Genomic DNA, 23,586 nt, shown 5'->3' with positions numbered 1-23,586 from the left:
TGATAAATAATATGTACTCTGATCCCAGTACGATCTGTACCGCGATAGCCATAACGATAATAAAACAATCAGATGACAGTAAAGCACGATTAAAAATCATACTTGTACAGTAGTTGTGAGTGCAATATTTACGTTTCAAAATAACATTTTTTTGGTACTAAAACGCAGGTAGATTCTCACGCACGCACGCTGATACGTGGTTGGCTGCCCCTTTTCTCATTCCCGAAAAATATCCTCTAAAATTACCCAAGATTCTTCCAATGATTGTACCATACGTTGGAAATTAACTTTAGTCAACAATTGACCACGCGCCAGGATACTTATTTCTACTACATAACATAACATAGAACATAGAATCTGTAAATAAAAAAAAAATGAAAAGATTACTTTACCTAATTTTATTAAAAAGCTACTAACAAATAAAATTGTATCAAGAACTAAAGTGACCTTCTTTGGGCGTTTAATATAGTCTTGTAAAAGTTATAGATAAAAATAAAATTTCATCATTTTCTTATTTTGTCGTAACTTCAATTCTAATTAAAAACATGAGTCTAACTATATAATTAATTAATAAAGAATAAATAAATAAACATCTACCCTCACTTGTAAAATTAATATAAGCACCTGAAGTGGACTCTGGGAAGACATGGGTTAAAAAGTTAAATAAATAAGTACAATTAAAAACCCCACCAACATCATATCGATGCTTTACAGCCAATAAAGGATAACCGCCACCTATAAAATTGTTCATGAGAGTGGTTTAAAGTGAAAAATATTAAAAAAAAATTCATAAATAAAATTGTATAGACCCCAAAAAGCTGGAGATGTATACAATATAGCATTGAATTTAGTAAGTACTTATTAAATGACGTTTTTATTTTTCCATTATATAGCGCAAAATACAATTTACTGTCGCTTATCCTCAAATGGTTTTTATTTTGTAAACAGGAAAAATGGCATAAGTGTAAATACTTGAATTTTTTGCTAAAGCATAAATGACGTAATTCTAATTTAAATGTTATATACATCGAAGAAAAATGTCACAAGCAAAAGTTTTAGGGAAAAAAATATAGGTAAATACTGTGTAAGGAGCTACCGAATAAAAATTAACAGTATGCAAAACTGTATAAAGTTAAATTTTTTAACGGAAATATTTTGCATAACATACTGAAACTTGCTTTGCCCCAAATTTTGCTTTAGGGATGTAAATAATTAGAAGACATCAATATTTATCAAATCAGTCTTTATTTGACGTATTAATAGCACATAACATAAGCATCACAAAATCAAAAACAAAATAAAAAATCATCTCTGACGAATGGCTCTTACATTTTTTTTTATGTCAGAGCAAGCAAAGGAGCAGGTGGGCCACCTGATGTTAAGTGGTCACCACCGCCCATAAACACTTGTAACACAAGGAGTGTTACAGGTGCTTTGCCGGCCTTTAATGTACAAATAAGCTCTTTTCTTGAAGGCCCCAATGTCGTAGTTGTTCGGGAACACCGCAGGTGGCAGATCGTTCCACAGTTTCACCGTACGCGGAAGGAAGTTACGGGTAAAGCGGACAGTGGTGGAGCGCCAACCATCCAGATGGTGCGGATGGAACTGGTTTTTACGGCGTGTGGTCCGGTGGTGGAACTGTGCGGCTAGTATAAGGTGGAACAATTCCTCAGAGCACTCCCCGTAGTAGATTCTGTACAGTATACAGAGAGACGCAACGTCTCTCCGCACTGACAGTGGATCGAGCCTATCGGAAAGCCTACGGTCATTGACAATTCGAGCTGCTCGACGTTGGATGCGGTCAAGTGGAAGGAGTTGATACTGTGAGGCTCCGGCCCAGAGATGAGAACAGTACTCCATATGCGGTCGCATTGAGCCTTGTACAGCTGAAGTCGGTGGGCCGGCTTGAAGTACTGTCTCGATCTACTGAGCACACCAAGTTTTTTCGAGGCTCATTTAGCTTTCGCTTCCAAATGACTGCGGAATTGAACGTCACTCGAGATTTCAACTCCGAGGATTCCGATTTTCGGCGATATACTAAGGGGAGTACTCTTAAACCGAGGTTCTACGACAAATGGGGTCTTTTTAGCGGTAAACGCGCAAACCTGTGTCTTTAGGGGATTGAACTAGACAAGATTAAGTTCGCCCCACTCCGAGACTTCTTGGAGAGAAGACTCGACTTCAGACACAAGTTTGTTTCGACTCTCATTGAGGCTTTCCTTTGAGGTGTTTGCACGGCCGGGATGAAGAGCATCCCCCGTACTGTCTGCATAGCAATGAATGTTACTGATTTGTAACAAATCATTGATATGCAGAAGGAACAGTGTAGGAGATAGCACGCAGCCTTGTGGGACACCAGCGTTCACATGAAGAGGCTTAGAGCAAGAACCGTCGATAACGACCTTAATGCTCCTCTCTTCCAGGAAGCTGGCAACCCAATCGCATAACCTTGCAGGAAGTCCGAAAGATGGTAATTTCGCTAGAAGTGCCTTGTGCCAGACCCGATCGAAGGCTTTCGCTACATCCAAACTTACAGCCAATGCCTCCCCTTTACTCTCAACCGCCTCCGCCCATCTGTGAGTGAGGTACACCAAAAGATCACCAGTCGAGCGACCACTACGGAAACCGTAATGCCGGTTGCTTAACAACTGGTTCTCCTCCAGATACCTCATGAGCTGGCAGTTAATAATGGATTCCATTATTTTGGAGAGTAAAGAAGTGATGGCGATCGGTCTGTAGTTAGACGGATTAGAGCGATCGCCTTTTTTAGGGATTGGGTGGACAAGAGCAGTCTTCCACGAATTCGGGACAATGCCTTTGGCGTAAGAGAGCCGAAAAAGACGCGTTACAACCGGTGCCAACTCAGGAGCACATGTCCTAAGCACAATATGTGAGACTCCATCCGGCCCAGTCGACTTATGGATGTCAAGGGAAAAGAGAGCGTTTCGAACGGCACGTTGTGTGAAGCGTATATCCGCCATTGAATGGTTGCACCGCGGGATGGTCGGCGGTGTCATTCCCCTGATATCAGGAGTCGAGTTCCTAGCAAAGAGAGCGCCCAAGAGTTCGGCTTTCTCTTTAGCGGAATGGGCCAGAGAGTCTTCGTCCTTGTGCAAAGGTGGAAAGGATGAACGACAAAAGTTACCTTGGATGGCCTTGGCGAGGGACCAAAACGCCCTTGTTCCCGAAGGAAGTCGCGCTAGTCTATCGCCAAGTGCACCAATATAACTAGATTTTTTAAATAGAATTCAACGTTTTGTAATTTTTATGTATATTAAATTTTGTTCTGTGTAGGTATTTCTCATAGAAAACATTACAAAAATTTAAAAAAAGAACTGCAACTTTAACAAACAAAGTTTTCTTAACATTAATTAAGATTAATGAAATCAGTCTTCTCATCGCGAAGCCGCTTGGGCTCGTAGGTTTGGGGAAACGATACCGATAACCACCATTCCAAACTGTTTTTAGACAGATAAACGACAAATAGGATGAAAACAAATTAGCATAAACGTATTTTTCATTTCTGCTATTTTATCCTAAGCGTCAAAATTTCTTCTGTTTCTGGAGGGAAAAAAGTATAAGCGACAAACTATTATTAAATATTTATAGGGACAAATGTAGTATCCGCCATTTAAGTGTTTAAAGACTAACCGGAAAAAAACTGCTAAACACCAAATTAAGTCTCAAAAATGTTGCCTTTCTATATCAAACGACAATTTTGTTTTTTGAAGGCACGAGCGTAAAGTACTAAATGAAATTTAACAAAAAATTACAGCGAAGCAAATTATCTTAAACGCATATTTTTTTTATACTTGCCTTCAGGCAAAATGGTTTAACGTTAAAATATTAAAAATTTACAGGAAGCCCAAAAAGTATAAAGGTTGTTTGTATTGAAATATTTTTGATTAACTACCAAAATGCATTCCACACAAAAAAATCTGTCGTTTAAGACGAAGAAATTTGGCCTTAGTCTTTGATTTTACTACCGCCTAACCGACTTAAAGTTTAACCTAGAGATGTGTGAACTAGACCAAACGACGCAGAAAAAAAGAGCAATTCAGCGGTATATATAAGTCCGTTCTCCAAAAAATGGCGCTTATCCCTTTTTGGCTGTAAGTCATCGATATATATCATCATATTTAATTTTTAATTATAAATTTGCAAGAAGCGTTAAACATGTAAATTGATTTGATTTTAATGAAGTCTCATAGATGGCGCTGTTTCAAATTTGTCTTTATACTACTAAGATTCATTAAACTGTTTCTCTGCCAAAATTACGTAAATGACGTAGTTTTTATAGTGTAAAGCTAGATAATAGCGTGGCTTACCCAAAAACAACATTTAAACATGAGTCTTTAGATTGTACGCTGTGTAATACACGGAATACGTTAGAAAAATAAAGGTTCACAGCTCCTCCCCCGGAGGTGATAGCATGATAATGTGTATATAAAAGCCTCACCCGACCTGTTAGTAATATTCATGCAAAATGTGAAGTCAATCTATGCGGTACTTTTCGAGATTTGCTCGGACAAATATACAGACAAACAGACAAACAGACAAACCGACAAACAGACAAACAGACAAAAATTCTAAAAACTATGTTTTTGGCTTCTATATCGATTATAGATCATGGATTATGTATTCTTTTAAAAAAATATTCAATGTACAGTTTTGACTTTCCTACGATTTTATTATATTATATGTATAGATGTAGCAGAACATTAATTTTTCATGTGTTCCAAATATTTTTGACTATTTGTACGACTTCTGTACGAATAATAATAAATTGTCACCTATCCGAAATTATTCGTACGGTAGCCGTATTAATAGACGCAGCCTATTTATAATTCATACTTACTTTACACGAAGACGGCAAATAGAAAACGTTATTTAGTTTGGAATCTCTTTGTTTTATAACTGCTGTGCGTTTTTCCAATAAATTACTGTTGAAAATCAATACGAAAATGTAAGTAATGTAGGCGCTTAACGGGCCGCGAGCAGGACTCCTGAGCGGATCAGCAAATGGAGTGCTTCATGCATAATGTAGCACCAACAGAGTGTTGTTTTGAAGCATTCTGAATTCGTTATTTTCATCACGCCAGGTGAAGCTCGCGCATCTCATGTTACATTTAACGACATATCAATAACTCCACAATACGCGCAATACGGCCTTGATATCCGAAGACAGTATGCCCCGCAGATATTTATACGTCCTTACAGAACTTTAATAAATGATAACAGGAGATAACTGGCACCTCAGAATTAATTAATCCACTAAGAGATTGCATCTAAAAGCCTTCTCTACCCCACCTCACCCCAGTGCGGGGTCGATCCGTTTCCAGCCACTTAAACTTCACGCGCCGCGCTCTAGCTTCCGTTTTAATTACAAAATTAATTCAAAATGTAATTAAAGTTAACAATAAGGCAGCAAACAATTGAAGTTATTTATGTTGGTTTATGCTTTATGTTGGATACTACTTTCAGAACGGTTTGAAAAGCGACCTAAAGTGCTCTAATATTAGAATTATTTTTCGACTGCCACCTTGCCAAATATGTAGTAGGTAGGTATGTAGTGCTAATTGCAAAAATTCCAATTTGGTGGGTATCTTTGTATTAACAATATAAAAAAAAAAATATTTCCTATTTTTAGCTCGGTTGCTCATACCAATATATTGATTTATGTTTACCTATAAAATTACTAATTTTAGGCTCACTCGCGTGGTCTCAAAAAAACAGTATTTGTTAACAGTAATTATATTTATTACTGTCATATACTTAAACTTAATATTATGTCACAATTTAATATAGCGCCTATATATTGGAATTGATAAGTTTCGGATCGATTCAAATATTGTGGTCAAATGATATATTTTACTGGGATAATAAGGAGCTTATGCCATTTTCTATCTTCTTCCAAATAAAAACTAAAATCATATCACGTTATCGCTGCGTTGCGCCCGCGCCGTGAATGAAATTCATACAAACAAAGTTGAAAGTACTTACATACCTACTTACTTTCGCATTTATAGTAGATATTTTTTGTACCAAGGAAGATTTTGATGAATCTTCCATATTATATTCTTAGTAAAAAGTTATACATATTATGTACACATATTATCACTACTTATTAGAAAAATTACCTACCGCTTCTGTCTTTTATATTATACATATACTTAGGTATATATACTACATACCTATTCATCTAATTCATCCACTCAAGATTGCAAGATATACAAGCTATAAAGCTCCGTTGAAAAGCACTTAACGGAATTGATTCAGACAATTTACTATTCTTCAAACAAACACAAAACAGTTTTCCATTAGTAAAATTTAGATATATTTTTTTATTAATTTACATAGAAAAGTTTTAAAGCTCCATCACAAAGTTTCGGCCTTTAGATTGCAATTATCTTAAGCAATTATTATAAGACCTGATAATGAGTAGGTCTTGAGTAGGTATATAATTTATGTGATAACTCGCTCTCTCATGTCATCATGTGTAAGTTATGTGACATAATTGTTTAATAATATTTTTGGAACTAGGTTTAATATAGGCTTGAATATAGTAGTTCAGGATACATCGCCCATTTTTGCAAGTGACTACTATCAAGCTGATTTTCCGTTTGTAGCTTTATTTTGATGAGACACCGAATAATTTCGTGTACGAAACTCTCGATTGTGGTAGCTAACAGAGATAACAAGGATAAAATTTTTTGATTTGATGGTTCTCAAATATTTATTACGCAATTTGTAGGACAATATGTCTGTTGAATTATAAAAACATTAACTAAGTGAAAACAAAAAAATCAGCTTGTTAGTAATCATTTATGATGAACTCGTTATCGATACACTTTGGAAAGGGGGACTCTTTGAACCAACCATAGATTTTGTAGGACAAATATTTTTTCGAATAATTTAGGTAATTATCTTGAGATTGAACCAAAAAAAAAATTCAGAACCATCAAATCAAAAATTTTTATCCTTGTTATCTCTGTTAGCTACCACAATCGAGACTTTCGTACACGAAATTATTCGGTGTCTCATCAAAATAAAGCTACAAACGGAAAATTAGCTTGATAGTAGTCACTTGCAAAAATGGGCGATGTATCCTGAACTATAGGAATATATTTTGTTAGTTAGCGAATAACGTCAAACAAATGTTTCCTGGATTTTTATTTTTTGACACGCTCATCGCTCAACATTACTCAACTCAACATGACCAAAAATAAGATATATTATCGTAATAAATAATCGGAATCGTTACCAAAAATCTTTACATCTTCATTGATTAAAACAGGTTCCAGGCTGTGCATTCAATTTTTTTGTATAATAATTGCTATTATCGGTGAAGGAAAACATCGTGAGGAAACCGGCATGTCGAAGTGATAGACCCAAAGGATAAACCATAATATTATTATCATTATCAGGATATTAGGGTTAACATTAAGCTAGATTTTATTTGAAAAAAAATAATAGGGATGGTTATTTAATATTTTTTTAGGGAACAATAAAATTCGACAGTCAGTCTTTAAAAATGAAATAACCTCTATTACTCTAGATTTTTTTTTCTCTCTCATTTTATCTGCAATCAGCGGTTTTCGCTATGAGCGGATGTGTTGTCAGGCAAGGTTTGGCATTTAGAGCGAGCCCTCCAGTGAGGACAACTTCTCTTCAAGTAAGTAGTAAAGCTAGATTATATCTTTTCTTTTCAGTCGATTGTGGTAGGACTTTTTTATCAGTTGGCTAGCTAGTTTGTTCGGATGTTTCTCCAATTTCTCAAGAGGAAATTAATACACATACAAAGTCACATAAGACTTTGTATGTGTATTAATTTCCTCTTTTATGGAACATATGTTAGTGTGGCTATGAATTTCAGCATAAGTAGTAAACCAGGGGGCATTGCTGAGAGTTCGCAGTATAGTATTTTGCTGTCGTTGCAGTAGCGAGATAGATGAATTACTGGCACTACCCCATAGTTGAATGCCGTATGTCCAAATAGGTTTTATTACACTTTTATATATCAGTAGTTTGTTGTCCAGTATCCAGTACAAGCTGCGGTAGCGAATGTTTATTTCTTCTCTTTTTGCTTTGATGTGGTAGTTCCAGGTCAAACGTCGATCCAAGTGTAGCTCGAGGTAGCGGACTCTGTCAGTGTGTGGTAGTGTAGAATCTTTAAGCTTTACAGGCGGGCAATCTTCTTTTCGAAGCGTAAAGGTGACGTGTACCGATTTTGAGGGGCTCGGTTTAATTTTCCACCTCTCCATCCAGTCCGTGATCGCGTTGAAATAGCACATATTACTCTAGATAGCAACTTTCCTTTTTATAATATTGGTGATAAGTACCACCTGTTAAGACAAGATACTATCTTGTCTCTTCTTCAAAAATCTACGCCCTACTGAGTTAAAATTTTGTAGTCCACGTGAACAAAGCCGTGGGCGGAATTCTCGTGTTCAAATAAAATTTATGTTTAAGTGATAGGGATATTGCAATCGATCCCGTTATTATATTAATAACTAGCGGTCCGCCCGGCTTCGCCCGTGGTATATGTTTACGTTTTCTCTCCATAAGAACCATCCTCGTACTTCAAGGAATATAATAAAAAAAGAATTATCGAAATCGGTTCAGCCGTTCTCGAGTTATGCGCTTACCAACTCATTATGCTATTCATTTTTATATTACTTATAGATTAATATCTGTTCATAATACAATATTAATAAAGTAGACTTTAGCAACAAGGATGCTCGTAACATAGGTAGGTACGATGTAGGTAGTAGGTAGGTAGTGCAAAGCAATAATTATTATAGGTGCCTTAAGAGTAGTCGAAAAAATACAAAATATAAATACCTATTGAAATGTACTTACTGCAAACTTTACTGATTACAGATTTTTTCACGATTTTTTTGTTACATGCACGCACACATGCACGCAATAAAATAATCTGGTAAATTTAAAACTTCCGGTAACAGTGTATAGTATATATTAAAGGGGAGTGCAAGAAGCTTATATCTAATACACTGGAGATTGCACTATGAACGTTGACTTGTCACGGGAAGGTATGACCTTGAATGACGCCTGGTTGTTTTTTGTCCCTTTCACACCAACTTGCCAAGTTAGGTGTGAAAGGGACAAAAAACAACCAGAAGAAAAGGTGAAGGAACAACCAGGCGTCATTCAAGGTCATACCTTCCCGTGACAAGTCAACGTTCATAGTGCATCCAGTGTATTAGATAGATATAAGCTTAGATTACAAAATAAAAGACAGATGGAGCGATGCCGAACTAAACCGAATAATTTATCGTCATTTTCAATAAAGCTATGTGTGCTGTCATTTCGCCGCTGCACTGTACGTACACGGTGCTTCTGTATGCGTGTAATGTTGCCAGATATTGAAAAATTTCCCAAATTTTTCCCCGACTACGGAAAAAAGAGGGTTATGTTTTTCGAGTTTATGGATGAATATTTCTTTGACACGCCCTGCAGTATAAACCGTTGGACCGATTTTGAGTTGTGAGGTTTCATTGCAATGATCTGAATTATTATGTTAGTGGCGGTAGTGATGTAGGCTATATACATAAATGAGAAGTCAAGTTTTAATTTTTATTTAAATTCTTTTATTACATAAAGACGTACCTGCCTACTAAAGTTATATATGGACAAAATAATTGTATTCAATTTTTTATTAAATAAATTACATAAAAAAAGTTTCAATATTAACTATAATAATTATATTATTTTTTATTTTTCATAATATATGAATACGAATAGCGGTAGTTTTTAGTCGAGAATACGGGACATTTTATTTTCATCATATCCATCATGGAGTTCACATAAATTAAATCGCTAGCGAAAACGACTATGACGTTTTTAAGCTTTATAAAAGTAACAAAATATTGTATTATGCTTATTAAAATAATCTAATAATTATCATGAACCTTTAGTGCACTATACAAATAATCACATTCACGATCGAAAAATCCAACAGCATTATACCCTGAAGATCTTTTAACCATTTTCCGTTTTACCAATAAAAATGGCAAATTCATTTTCAAAATACTGGCAACATACGTTGAAGTTTTGTATTCAGTAGCCTACTCACGATTCAATTTCAGTAACAATCTGCTGACACAATCTGCAGTGAGCTGACAGATTGTGTCGTGAATAGTATAGTTGAGGGCACGTTGGGGGCGTAACCCAACATGTTGTGTATTGGATCGGCGCGGAAGCAACCCGACAAATTGTCTCAGCAGATTGTGTGCGTGTTGGAACGTGAGTATTGTGATTGCTCCAATCTCGCAGTGTTACCAACTCTCAAAAATATTTATCCCTAAAGTTTGTGTCAAAAACTCCTAAAAACGCCTAAATTATTCAGTTGTCCCCCTAAAAAAACATACAAATATAAATTCATGATGATTTAGAAATAATATGCTGTAATATGTTTCAAAAGTCTTTTTATTACAAGTTATCGATACAAATATTATAAAGAGGAAAGGTTTGATTTTTTGTTTGTTTGTTTGTTTGTATGAATTGAATAGGCTCCGAAACTACTTGGCAGATTTGAAAAATTCTTTCACCATTCGAAAGCTACATTATCCACGAGTAACATAGGCTAGGTTTTATCCCTGAAATCCCACGGGAACGGGAACTATGCGGGTTTTTCTTTGAAAACGCGGGCGAAGCCGCGGGCGGAAAGCTAGTTTAATACATAAAATATTTCGTCTTCATCTGAAGATTCAGCGTTTTTGAAATCATACATGTTGAATAAATTTAACATTTTATTGGATGGATTAAAATATGTTGTACAAGATCCACCATTTCGATTTAATGTAAATCGGACCATCATGATGCTTTGCAAAATTTTATTTAATTACGTACTGGATGTCGCTATGAGTCGCTAGGTCAAGAAATAAATATTAAAACTAGTTATGTAATTATCAATTTAAAAATATTAAACAGTCAAAAAAAAATCCCTAAAAATACCCCTAAAAATTTCAGACCCCTAAAAAATTCCTATCTCACTTATTTACCCCCTAAATCTGGGGGGAAAACCCCTAAGTTGGGAACCGTGCAATCTCGGCTCAATCGCGCAGCCGCGTTGCGGCTGGGAGTCACTTATGAAAAAGTGTAACGCTCGGTAACGTTACGATGAGTCACCGAAAGAGGCACGCGGGCATGGTTAGCCCGCCTAAGAGCGAGAGAGACAGACATAAAAAGTCGTTGTCACGTAAAACTTTCGCCCGTATACCGACTTTACAGGCAACCAATTATTTTTATTTTTGTTACATTTAAAGATCATCTAGAAAAATCTGCTTCTTCTAGAGTTTCAGTACCTATGTGAAGAATAAATTTCTGTGATAGAAATTTTGGTGTGCATTGTGGTTTGGGCATATTTAATGTAAAACCATATTACTTCACAAAATTAATTAAAATACGTCAAGCTAGAAGCTACCCGCCGCGGCCGCAGCGTAAAGCGTTGCCAATACGTAGGTACTGACAATTATTGTTTTTGTACACAAATACAGAATAAACATATAACCTTTTGAATCATCAAATCATACTTTATATCAATAGTAATAAAGTTTATAATCAAAAATATTCAAGAAATAGACAAACAACGGAGAATTCCCGAATGTTCGTTGAAACAACATGACACAAAATAAATCTTCCTAGTGGTTGAATGTCGTACCTTACCACTAATTGAACTCATCTAAACCACTAGGAAAATCCACCAGCCACTAAAACCAATATTTGTCCGCTAAATGGGGGAGCTAAACCACCCAGCAGGGCTATTGTCTAATTTTGACACATTAAGTGATCAACATAGTTTTGATGATCACTGAACTTTGATGTCCACTAAAAATTTAAAGATTTGGTATTGCGTATCTTAGTAAGTGGACATCCATGTCACGGTGTATTACGGTGCTTATCAACGATTACACCGAACGTCACTATTTTTTATCGACATTATGCAGCCAAATTAAAAATATATACATTTGGTCGTACATTCCATAAATACGTGAGCATATTTAAATCTTACGTGTTATATTAACCGGAACACTTGGGATTTGAAATGTTTACTCTATAAGGCGCTAAATTCATAACACTTGAATTTTGGTCTGTCTACAATTACAATAATTTTGGTCGTCGTTTTGTGTACACAAGTGTATTTGAAAGTTAGAAACAGTAACAAATGAATAAAACTGAGGTAAGTCTTATAACCCTTGTTTTAGAGAAATATTAACATTAATTATTTAAATAGGTAGGTATAAATTTGAAAATTTTTAATATTTGTCCTTTATATTGCTTTGTATAGTTTTATGAAATGTTTAACAAAAATCTATTTTAAAGTACATCTAATAAAATGTAAGTTATTTATTTCAAGCACAATTATATTGTCTTTATAAGTTCTAATCTCTTTTTGAAAATGACTATTCATGAGAGCTTCTAAATTAGATAGATTTGTCGGAAAAACAGTACTTGAGGAGAAATAAATATTATTTAATTCCCATTAAATTATCCATTATTTTTAAATATACTTGTTATTGTAATAATGTGTTTTACCTTTCTATAAACTATAGATAGTTAGTTGATTAACAATTTTATCTAATTAATTGTGACAATTTTTTTTAATGTATTGAAATCGAAAATAGTTGCTCTAGTTACAAAGAAACTGCTGAGTACAATATTTAATTTTGAAAATGTAAGTGAATTATTATGCTATTAATTGTTATTTCAGTAAGCCAAGATGAGAGAGTGCCTCGTTGGGCCTATGAGTTGGAAAGCAAGTGATTGGCTGTTGAGGAAAGGCATACAGCTGCTATAGAAAAATTAGCTGCATCACTTACCAAGATACAGGAAGATATACATATATATATTAGTAAATTAAAATGATTTTAAATAGCTGTTTTTGTTATTTTTTATAGTTTACATTTATGTAATTTATTATTATTAATTATTAATTATAACTCTATTCTGAGTTTTTCATAAATAACTGTCTAGATTTAACTAAAAATAACAATTATTGAATTTACATAATCTTTATGGTGTAAATTTCTTTAAAAATAAATAAAAAATATTTTTTTAGATATCAAAAGTTTAATTACTTAAATACCTTGTTTTAACTATTACCTAATTGACACAACTACATCACACTTATAATATCAGAGCATTAACAATGTATGATAATTTATAAATTATACAAGAAATATTGTCATATTCGATTAGAAGCTATAACATTATCTAAGTAAGAAAATATGTACACAGATACAAGTATAAATAATTTTCAGTTAAAACTAATACATTTTTAAGCACAATAAGTATTTATTTAACATATCATCTTCTTGAATTCCATAGTCTCTGTACTAGTTGTTCGGTAAGATCTTGTATAACCTCAACTATAGCATCCTCTCCTAAATCCTGAGACATGCCTGTATTTCGGGTATTTTGGCATTCTGCATATTTGCAATGTTGTGCAGGACCAACACATGCATTCACTATTTTACCAGCAGTAACTGGATCATAATGAAGTACTCTATGGGCCAACAAAGTTTAACAACTCCAACGTGCTTTGAATAACCCTAAACACCGTTCAACAGTATTCCTGACACGGCAATGAAGGTTGGTATAGTATTCTTCAGGTGTCCCCCTGCTCCTAATATTGGTGTCATCATCCAGGGCCGTTGCGCATATCCTGAGTCACCTAAAAACAGGTATAATATTTTATACTCTATGCATACTTCATATGATGCTCACAGAAATTAAATGAAGATTTAGTATATTTAATGAAAATGGTTCCAAACATAGGAATCATGTGCTGTTTAATTTATAAAACATTATGTTTAATTTGGAATCACATAACTGAAAAGATATACCTACATTAATTATTGTAGTATTTTCTATGTAGGTATATCTAAGTATTTATATGAGTTATTAATGTCTGTTAAACCTAATACAGATAATTATTAATGTTGAATAGTAATTTTATTGATTTGTAAGTCATCAGTAATAAATTACACATAAAAAAGGAAAAACAAAAGACATGGATATTTTTAAACTTACTATTAATACATTCAATGAAGGAAAATGTTTCCTATTTCAACATCTCCACCACCAGTTGAAAACCAGCCTTTGTCAAACGAAAGTTCGCTATAAATTCTCTTTCAGGCAGCTGTAAAGGATCACCACAGGATCACTAGCATGATAGCATCACGTAAGCGTCGCCTTTCAATTCTTAATGCTTTCCTCTTTCTTTCTTCTTCCGCAAATCCAAGTAAAAAAGCACGGGCCATTCTTTATAAATTATATGGATACCTACGCTTCTATTGCTCAGTAAAAACCTTTTGGAAAAAATAAAATGGCTATGTATTTATACTTAAAAAATTATTATCTATCATAGTACATATTAACTCAATGTTATCTATTTATTTTTTGTTACTTATAGTATAGAAACACTTGATATAAAGACGTTAAATCATATACGTGCTATTCTTCCTATATCTTGTATAAATATTTGTAATATTTAACTTATCCGGATTATAGTGTCGATCACTGAGAATTTACAAAACACTGCTCAATACTAGTTCCTTTCACAGCAGATAAAATTATTATAGTGATCAACCTTTTGATGGTCACTTGGCTTACGGAATACCATTTTATAAACTATCGATACAAAAACACCTGTCAAATGTGTTACGGTGGCTTTCAAGTTGATTTGGTGCTCATGACGTCATTTCAGTTGATAACTATAGATAGCCAATACGAAAAACATGGTTTGACAAGAAATCGTTGAGCACCGTGCAAAGTTATCATCACTATGAAATGTCAAATGAGATACGCAATAGCCCTGCAGATCTAGTGGAAATTCCACTGAGTTGGCAACACTGGTCATCAGATTGAGGGTTGGATGAATCGTGAGTAGAGAACGCTCAATCGCGACTGCAACAAATTGTTTCAGCAGATTGTTGGTTGTGTTGAACCGTGAGTAGGGCCTTTTCCTTCATATCTGTAAAATTATTATTCGTATTAAAGAAATAAATTAGCCAAATTATCTACAGAAAACCTGTGAAACGATGTTTTATCTTTTTTTTTGTTTTCGGGAACAAATTTTACAGCGTTTTATTATCACAAGACGGCATTTTTTTACTTAAATTGCAAACCCTTTTTGACGTATTGCATGACACTATAAGCGCTATAGCACTGGTGCAGCGACGTATTTGTTTTTGATTTCGTATTTTCTTTGACAAGGGCGACGGGCGGTTGTCATGCTCCATCTGTACTTTATTTTGTAATCTAAGGATATAAGCTTCTTGGGGGAGTGGTATATTATTTTGTCTGTGGTAATACGTCATGTTCCTTGACATGTTCCATATCAACGTCTTTGGTTATCTGTATAAAACTATAAATTCTGTTATTTCGTAGGTAGTAACACTATTGCGTTAATGTCATAATATGCCAAAAATATAAAAAAGTTATCGTTTTGCTTGTTTTGCTCCAATCAGATTTTATATAATTTTATCAACAAAAATGCTATTGGTTGAAGGTTTAAGCGCTTAGCGCACATTGTAGTTTGTACATTATTTCACAACAATATTTAAATTCGATCAGTTCTGAAAATTAAAAATATTATACTTCCTTCTAATTTAATTAAAATACCATTGTTGAAATGCCTTCAACAAGGAAAAAAGTTATAAATACTGTATATAAAGACGAAGATGATAGTGACGCAGACGCGGGAGATTTTAGTGATTCTGGTTCCGAAGCCATTATTTCAGAACATTCAAGCTCGGACGAAGAAGAAGAGGACTACCATAATGCTTCAGAATCCGCGGATGAATTTAAAAATAACAAGAAAAAAACGAATAATGTTCGTTCATGTTCAAATAAAATGTCCAAAAAACCCAATAAACTTAAGTTTACAAAATCGCTTCTCAATGCTATTCAAAAACAAACTGAAAATAACACTGAGACGGATATGAGTGATATTCCAACATTTACGGTAAAAGATTTAACTGATGCTGATAAGCTGCTACCTGCAGTTCTAAATCTCTCTGAAAGTGGTATGTATTTTAATATTTATATGAAATTATTAAAGTAAACTACTTACTACAGTAGTTTTCTGCAGTTTTCAAGATCACAAAATGTAAACATTTATTTATATAATAATAAAACCACTTTATTGATTTATAAGGTAATAGACAATTTTAAAATGTAATCAAACAATCACGTATAAGTAGGTAGATTTTAAATGTTTTACAATTAAAATTTACAAAAAGTCAATCTGAAGGTATTTTCATAACCCCTGGATGAGTTGGATCCAACTGTACAAACATGATTAGAATCATTATCATTTAAACCCTTTTTCTTTCTTTTCAATGATTGGATTGAACTGAAACTTACAACCCTGTATATCAAAAATTCTGACAATAAAGGGAGCAACAAGAAGAGAATTCTGGGAGCATTGTGTAGATTTGAGCATGTTTCACTTTACAGATAGCAGCGATGATGATGAACCGAAAAAAAGCATACAAAAGAACATTCCTAAAACAATATTTACCAAAGAAAATGAAGATTCAGATGATGACAAAAATTCAAATGTGGAATATAAAGATGTTAGTATAATTTATTTATATTACTATTGACCCGAGTATACTTCGCACAAGTATGCAGTATGTGCAATGAAGGTTGTAACTTGTAAAACTATAGAGAATCATTATTTGCAAGCCTGTGGTAGTAAGTTTTATTTATTCTGCAAAACAAGCATCTAACCTAACATTACAAATATCTGAATATGAGTGTCTTCAGTCTGTTTGTAATGCGACCACTGCTTATATGCAATAGAATGTAGTTCCTGGGAGTTTTTATAATCTATAATATAAAAATTAATCGCAAAATGTGTTGGTAAGGGCATAACTCGAGAACGGCTGAACCGATTTCGATAATTATTTTTTTATTATATTCCTTGAAGTACGAGGATGGTTCTTATGTAGAGAAAACATGAATATGTACCACGGGCGAAGCCGGGGTGGACCGCTAGTATAATATAAAAATGCATCCCAAAATGTGTTGGTAAGCGCATAACTTGAGAAAGGCTTAACCGATTTCATTAATTCTTTTTTTATAATATTCCTTGAAGTTCGAGAATGGTTCTTATGTAGAGAAAACATGAATATGTACCACGGGCGAAGCCGGGGCGGACCGCTAGTAATAAAATAATAATATCTTTATTCACACATTAATTGTTTTGTTGTGACTCTCTGTAAAATAGAATATCCATGATAATAAACAATTTAATAGCTCATTTCATCAAGATAGTAAAATTTATAGCTTTCAGTTTTTTATGAAATTTTGATACAGTTTGTCTGTTTTACAGGTGTGGTCAAATAATGAAACGCAAGAAAGTGAAGATATTGCTAAAAAGACATTTTTAGAACTGGAGAAACATAAAAATAAAATTGAGGAAACTAAGATGTCAATTGAAAATTATACTATGAAACAAGACAAAAATGAATCAAATGTTAAGGATCTTCTGGCTCTCGGAGAGGAAGTTCTGCCAGGAAAAGCAGTAAAATCTAAGAAAAAAGCAAAGAAAGTGTTAGATGACAGTGAGTCAGAAATGGAGGATTGGGAAGAAGTTAAAGGTAAAAATTTCATTCTAATACATACTGTGCAAACCTGTTTTTTTATATGTGTGGTATGTATTTATCTTTTTCCTATTAAAAACCTGTCAAAATTTTTCAGAAAGCAAATCTACAATACCACAGCAAGGATTACAACTTGTAGTAGATATACCAGATTTAGTATGTAGGAAGTCAAAAAAGGTTGATGTAGAAATGATGATGAAAAGAAAAATAAATAGAGTAAAAAAAGAACAACAAGTTTTTATGCACAAAGTACATGTGTTGTGCTGGCTTGGACATGGAAATTATGTTAGCAAAGTATTAAATGATCAGTCAATGTTGGCAGCTGCCTTATCTTTGGTACCTTCAAAGGAATGCTATCCTGGTGAAAGAGTTGATATGAAATATGTTGAACAAATAACATCATGGTATCATGACAAAGTCACAATAAATCAAGACAAGCATGAAAACAAATTCCGTCCCAAAGCCCCCGAATTGATTAACATTTTACTAGAACAAATTAAAAAGAGAGTATTCACTACAAAGAAATATATGGTTTATGTTTTTGTAGCCATGCTCAGATCACTTGGGTTACAGTGTCGAGTTATATTCAATTTTGTTACATTGCCCATTAGGCCTCCCAATTCTGAATTATGTTCATTATCATTGAAAACTAAAGATGCACCAGAGACAAAAGATAAAGAAAAAGAGCCACAAAAGAAAGTTACAAAGTCGAAGAAAGGAAAGAAAAATATACCTCAATTGGATGGTACCTATGATAGTAGTGACAGTGATATTGAAATGGAAGATATTATGCAAGTGGATGGTAATGATGATTTGCCATCAAGTAGAACTAGAAGAACAAAAAATGTTGCAAAAAATAATAATAAACATACTATTGAGGATAATGAAGAAAATAAGGATGTCTCACCTCCTAAAAGATCCAGGAGAACAAATACAAAAAGTACAAATAAAGTTGAACCCAACACTATTGACACTCCTCAGAACACAGAACAACAAAGGGCTAGTACAAGATTAAAAGAGCAAAAACCAGAAGCAAATACTAGTGCCAGTAGCAATCCAGGAAAGCCAAGAAAGTCATTAAGTCTTAATCGCCAAAAACAGGATTGTGACAATATTGAGGAAAGTAATACCACCAAAAAACCAAGTCGAACTACTAGAAATGCTAAAAAAGCGCCAATATCAACAGACAATAGAAATTCTGTAGATCCTCCAAAAATTGTTGTTACAAACGAAAAAAACGAAAGCGTATCCAGCAAATATTTTGAAAATAGTGACACAACATCAAAAGAAACATTGCAAAAGAGAAAAAGAAATAAAACTTCAGATCCGCCCACCAATAAAAATGAAATTGAGATAGTCAAAACAAGAACAAAAAGTGCTCCAGGATCTACAATTAAAAGTAAATATTTTGATACAACTGGTTCACCTAAGGAACAGAAAAAAACCTCAGTAGGCCGAAGTAAAAAATCGGCAGAATTATTAGAAGACTGTCAAAGGGTTAGCCATAGAGATATCAAACAAGAAAAACTAAACCCTAAAAATGATGTGACTAAAGATTTGGTCAATATCATCAAAAAAAGGGTCAGAGCAGTAAAGGAAGAATCTAAAATAGGAAAAGTCAAAGGTACTGCTTAGCATAATTTACCATTCATTTAAAAATATGTAATTGAATTGTGTATTGAATACCAACATACTTTTCTTTATAACTATTCGTAAAATGGCTATTGCATTTAGTGCTTTAAAAAATCAATAACATAGTTTCAGTAATATGTAATACCTAATAATTGTATACGTAGTAACTATATAATAATTAGTCTGTGGTAATGCTAATAAGTAAAATTTTTATGTCAATGTTGTATCAATTTGATGGCAGAACTGTTTCTATTTAAGTATTCTTAAAATCAATTTATATAATTATTTCAGGAAAAATAAAGCAGGAATCAGATGAAGACAGTGATTACTTACCAGTTGAGTCACCCAACAAAATAGAGTGTGACAGTGATGAAGATTTCAAACCAGCTAAAATAAGTCCAAAGCCAAGTAGTAGTCGTAAAATTGATCGTCGTATTGTGTCAACCGATGACGAATTACCCGCAGACCGTATAGATGTCTGGTGTGAAGTGTTTGTGGAAGAGTTAGAAGAGTGGATAGCAGTTGATGTTGTTCGCGGCAAAGTTCATTGTACCAATGAAATTTACGTAAGTATATGTGCCTAATAAAGTATCTCATTACTTAAAACATGCAATTACAATTAACATGACTCTTCTTACTTTGCTATTATTTTATGTAAGAGAAATTATAAAGTTAGGTACCTTAATATATATTATTAAAGTCTCTTGATGATTTGTGCTATCTACTAAACTTGAGTTAGCATGCAGAATTATGCATAATCCTTCAGAAGAGTACTGTGGCCTGACCACAGAACAAGAGAAATGAATTGATTTATTTTAAATTTCAGAGCAAAGCTACACACCCAGTGAACTATGTTGTTGGTTGGGACAATAATAATTATCTCAAAGATTTAACGCGAAGATATGTACCGCACTGGAACACGGTGACGCGTAAACAGCGCGTCGAGGCAGATTGGTGGAATACTGCTGTTAAACCATGGCTGGGGCCGAAATCTGCTCGGGATAAGGAAGAAGACGAGAGACTAGATAGAATGCAGCTAGAAGCACCGTTGCCGAAGAGTATAGCAGAGTATGTATTTTTTTAAACTATATAGGTAATAAAAAATAGGACAAAGCTTACATTATTGTAGATTGTAAATATTTACGTCATTGGAGGTTTTCATGCAATTCCAAAATTTCAGACTTTTTAGTTTCTGTAGCTTAACAACATATTACTTGGTTAATTTAGTTCTGGGTAAAATCTGCTTATTATTCGTCAATGATAAAAGTTATAAGAACTGTTACAATCGAAAGTTATAAGAACACCTTTTCTTGGGCGGTAGACAAGTAGAATTTTACCTTACTGCTTTTTTTACACTTATTTACATATAAAAAATCTTACAGGTACAAAAACCATCCACTATACGCGCTCAAGCGACATCTACTTAAGTTTGAAGCGATCTACCCGCCCGATGCGGCCGTGCTAGGTTTCGTACGCAGCGAGCCCGTGTATGCGCGCGAGTGCGTGTACGTGTGCCGGTCGAGAGACACGTGGGTGAAGGAGGCCAAAGTTGTACGCTTGGGAGAGAAGCCGTACAAAGTTGTTAAGGCTAGGCCTAAGTGGGATAAGGTAATAACTAAATAATATTTTTTTAAAAAATAAGAGGTATACTATAGATAGAAGATATTAAAGCATATTGTGCTGAAATTTTTATATGTATACTTACATAATTATGAAAATTGTTTAAGATTTTATTATGTTATTATACAATAAACATAATAGTTAAAAAATAAATAAACTTTCAAGTTTGTTTGAAAATGTTAAGATAATATAGCTTCTTAAATTATCTTAATTTTTTTTAAGTTTGCTATTATGGACAAGTTTGGTTTAATGTTTTATGTTTACCTTTCCCAGCTTTCCAATAAAATGATAACTGATAAACCACTTGAGATATTTGGACCTTGGCAAGTGCAAGACTATGAACCACCAACGGCTGAAAATGGAATAGTACCAAGAAATCCATATGGAAATGTGGAGCTTTTCAAAGCTTGCATGTTACCTAAAGGGACAGTTCACATTAAATGTACGTATAAATAATTAATATTATTTCATCCACATACACACTTATTTAGAACACTAACTGCAACCAACCGACTTCATATATTTCCATGGAAATATTTACACAGCAGGAAGTCAGAAAGATGTCCAATCTAACTAATTTCCAATAGGCCTTCAGCACAGTTTTATTATTTTATCTATATTTTACAATTTACACATCTTTTGTTAGTTTTGCATGCAAGTTAAGTTTCTTATCACAACTTACAAGTTCAAATATATTTTTTTTAATTATTAATAATTAATAATTATAGAATGTTTCTTGCTTAATTTTATCCTCAGTAATATTTACATTAATTATTTTTATTCGAATTTTAGTGCCTGGGCTGAATAAAGTGGCGAAAAAATTGAACATTGACTGTGCTCCCGCCATGACCGGCTTCGACTTTAATGGCGGATATTCACATCCTGTGTATGATGGTTTTGTTGTGTGCAAAGAGTTTGAAGAGATTATAACTGAAGCCTGGATAAAGGTATGATCACTAGACTTTAATATTTTTTATTTGGTTTGGTTATGGTAAACTCCAGCTCTTGAGCAAACTATGGCTATCCACCACTATTTTTATGTCTTATTTGACCGGGCTATATGGCTAATTGATTTAATAAAATAGTAGTTCAATAATAATAAAAGATCTAAAAATTTAATCCTGTTTATAATCCTAGGACCAAGAAGAGACAGAAAGAAGAGAACAGGAAAGAATGGAGGCGAGGGTGTACGGCAATTGGAGACGCCTTATAAAAGGATTGTTCATACGGGAAAGACTCAAGGCTAAGTATGGATTTGAAGATCCCAGCACATCACAAGTTAAAAAGAACTCTAAAGGACCGCGTTTCGTGATCAAGAAAGGGATTTAAGTAAAAGTACAAAAGTTTTCACGATAATTTTTTAATATGGATTTACATTTTTTTATTGTTAACATCACATAGTTTTTAGATCTTTTCGCTTTAAAACTTAATTTTAGTACTAGTGATAAAATCACATTTTTTAAATGTCCAAGTGGCTATTTGTTTTTTTTTTTTACCCAAATTCTTCGGTGATATATTTTGATAATTATGTCCAAAATATTTTATCCTTGAAGCAATTTATTACTGTGATTCTCATAAAATATACCTGTTTTGTAATGCTGTGCATAATTTTAAGTATTTAGATTTAAAATAAGTCGATCGTAGTTAGATATATGGCCCATATTTTAAGCTAAGATTACAATGAGGCTTGCATACTATCGTTTATTTAGTTTCACAAAATCATTGATAATGAAAATGAGTTCAATGTATAATTATGATTGTCTGTAAAAAACTATAACTGCATGCATTTTATTTCATGATGCTGAGGAGGTCGAAAAATGTGTAGAATCGTAATCATATGGTTTTTCATCATAATAATATTATTGAGAATATTATGGAGAATAATAATTAATTAGACATGATTACTTTGGAGAGGTGTTATTTTAATTTATCTCTCTTGCAAGTCGACCGTCATATACAAGTCCTTAAGAAAATTTATAGATACTTAAATGACTCATTGAAAAATTACGGGTAAATATTGAAACTCAATAAACGATAGTATCACCCCGAAATGTATTAACTATATCGTAATATTAAACCGCCTAAATATTTGTTTTTGAAACCATTGGTTATTTCAAAAATATAAAACCAGTACAATATTTCGTGTGATAAGTCGAAGAAGTGGAGATTGTTTTTACTATAATATTGAATCTTTTTTTATTGTATTTTATTTTTACGTATTATTTTCTGTGCCTGTATTTTTATGTTTTAGATTATAACCATTGGCGTAGCGTGCATTACATTTATCCGTTCGTCGGGAGATAAGATTATGGGTTGTTTTTATTTCGTTCAAGAAAGTAAAAATCTCATATTGAATTCTTATATTAATTATATAATGTGCTGCGCGGTTGTGGTAGTGGCCCAGACGAACCCGCGGGCAAAATCAAGTATATTTTCTATATATCATGTGGTTATAACCCATTTAATAATCCTTGGGTAAATTGGGCACCTAACTAAATGACCTTTGTTAAAAGAATGAATTTTGCTAATTTTTACTTCTACACGTTAACACGGGTCCCTGTAAGCTCCGTCACGCTGGAACCCGCTTTAAAAAAAATCTTACTTTTTTTCAGCCTATTTTACCTACAAACGATGCTAATAAATGTAGTATAGGTCAATTTTTTGTAGTCTTATTAGTTACTTAGAAAACATCATTGAT

General features: G+C 33.5%; 1 protein-coding gene and 2 long non-coding RNA genes across 3 annotated transcripts; 2 read left to right on the top strand and 1 right to left on the bottom strand.

Moving 5' to 3' along the window:
• The first annotated feature begins 11,905 nt into the window (after nt 1–11,905).
• Nucleotides 11,906–12,898, top strand: LOC123692131. Its single transcript, XR_006751491.1, has 2 exons — nt 11,906–12,202; nt 12,734–12,898. It is a non-coding gene; the product is annotated as an uncharacterized LOC123692131 (long non-coding RNA).
• A 174-nt stretch (nt 12,899–13,072) lies between these two features.
• LOC123691857 lies at nt 13,073–14,844 on the bottom strand. The gene is made up of 2 exons (XR_006751457.1): nt 14,056–14,844; nt 13,073–13,696 (listed from the first exon to the last, which is right to left on the bottom strand). It is a non-coding gene; the product is annotated as an uncharacterized LOC123691857 (long non-coding RNA).
• A 616-nt stretch (nt 14,845–15,460) lies between these two features.
• On the top strand, nt 15,461–23,449 carry LOC123691831 (DNA repair protein complementing XP-C cells homolog). Its single transcript, XM_045636407.1, has 10 exons — nt 15,461–16,052; nt 16,486–16,604; nt 17,366–17,633; nt 17,734–19,260; nt 19,560–19,834; nt 20,095–20,336; nt 20,651–20,876; nt 21,162–21,330; nt 21,681–21,835; nt 22,026–23,449. The coding sequence occupies exons 1-10, from the start codon at nt 15,659–15,661 to the stop codon at nt 22,215–22,217; spliced, it is 3,567 nt and encodes a 1,188-aa protein (XP_045492363.1). The 5' UTR covers nt 15,461–15,658; the 3' UTR covers nt 22,218–23,449.
• Nucleotides 23,450–23,586: the final 137 nt, after the last annotated feature.

The sequence above is a fragment of the Colias croceus genome, chromosome 5 (genome assembly GCF_905220415.1).
Source record: "Colias croceus chromosome 5, ilColCroc2.1".
Taxonomy (NCBI): domain Eukaryota; kingdom Metazoa; phylum Arthropoda; class Insecta; order Lepidoptera; family Pieridae; genus Colias; species Colias croceus.
This window is presented reverse-complemented; position numbering and strand designations above follow the sequence as displayed.

Coding starts and splice junctions, on each gene's coding strand:
- LOC123691831 (XM_045636407.1), top strand. CDS start 15,659: ATGCCTTCAACAAGGAAAAAAGTTATAAATACTGTATATAAAGACGAA. Junction 16,053..16,485: donor TCTAAATCTCTCTGAAAGTG/GTATGTATTTTA, acceptor TTCACTTTACAG/ATAGCAGCGATGATGATGAA. Junction 17,634..17,733: donor GGATTGGGAAGAAGTTAAAG/GTAAAAATTTCA, acceptor AAAATTTTTCAG/AAAGCAAATCTACAATACCA.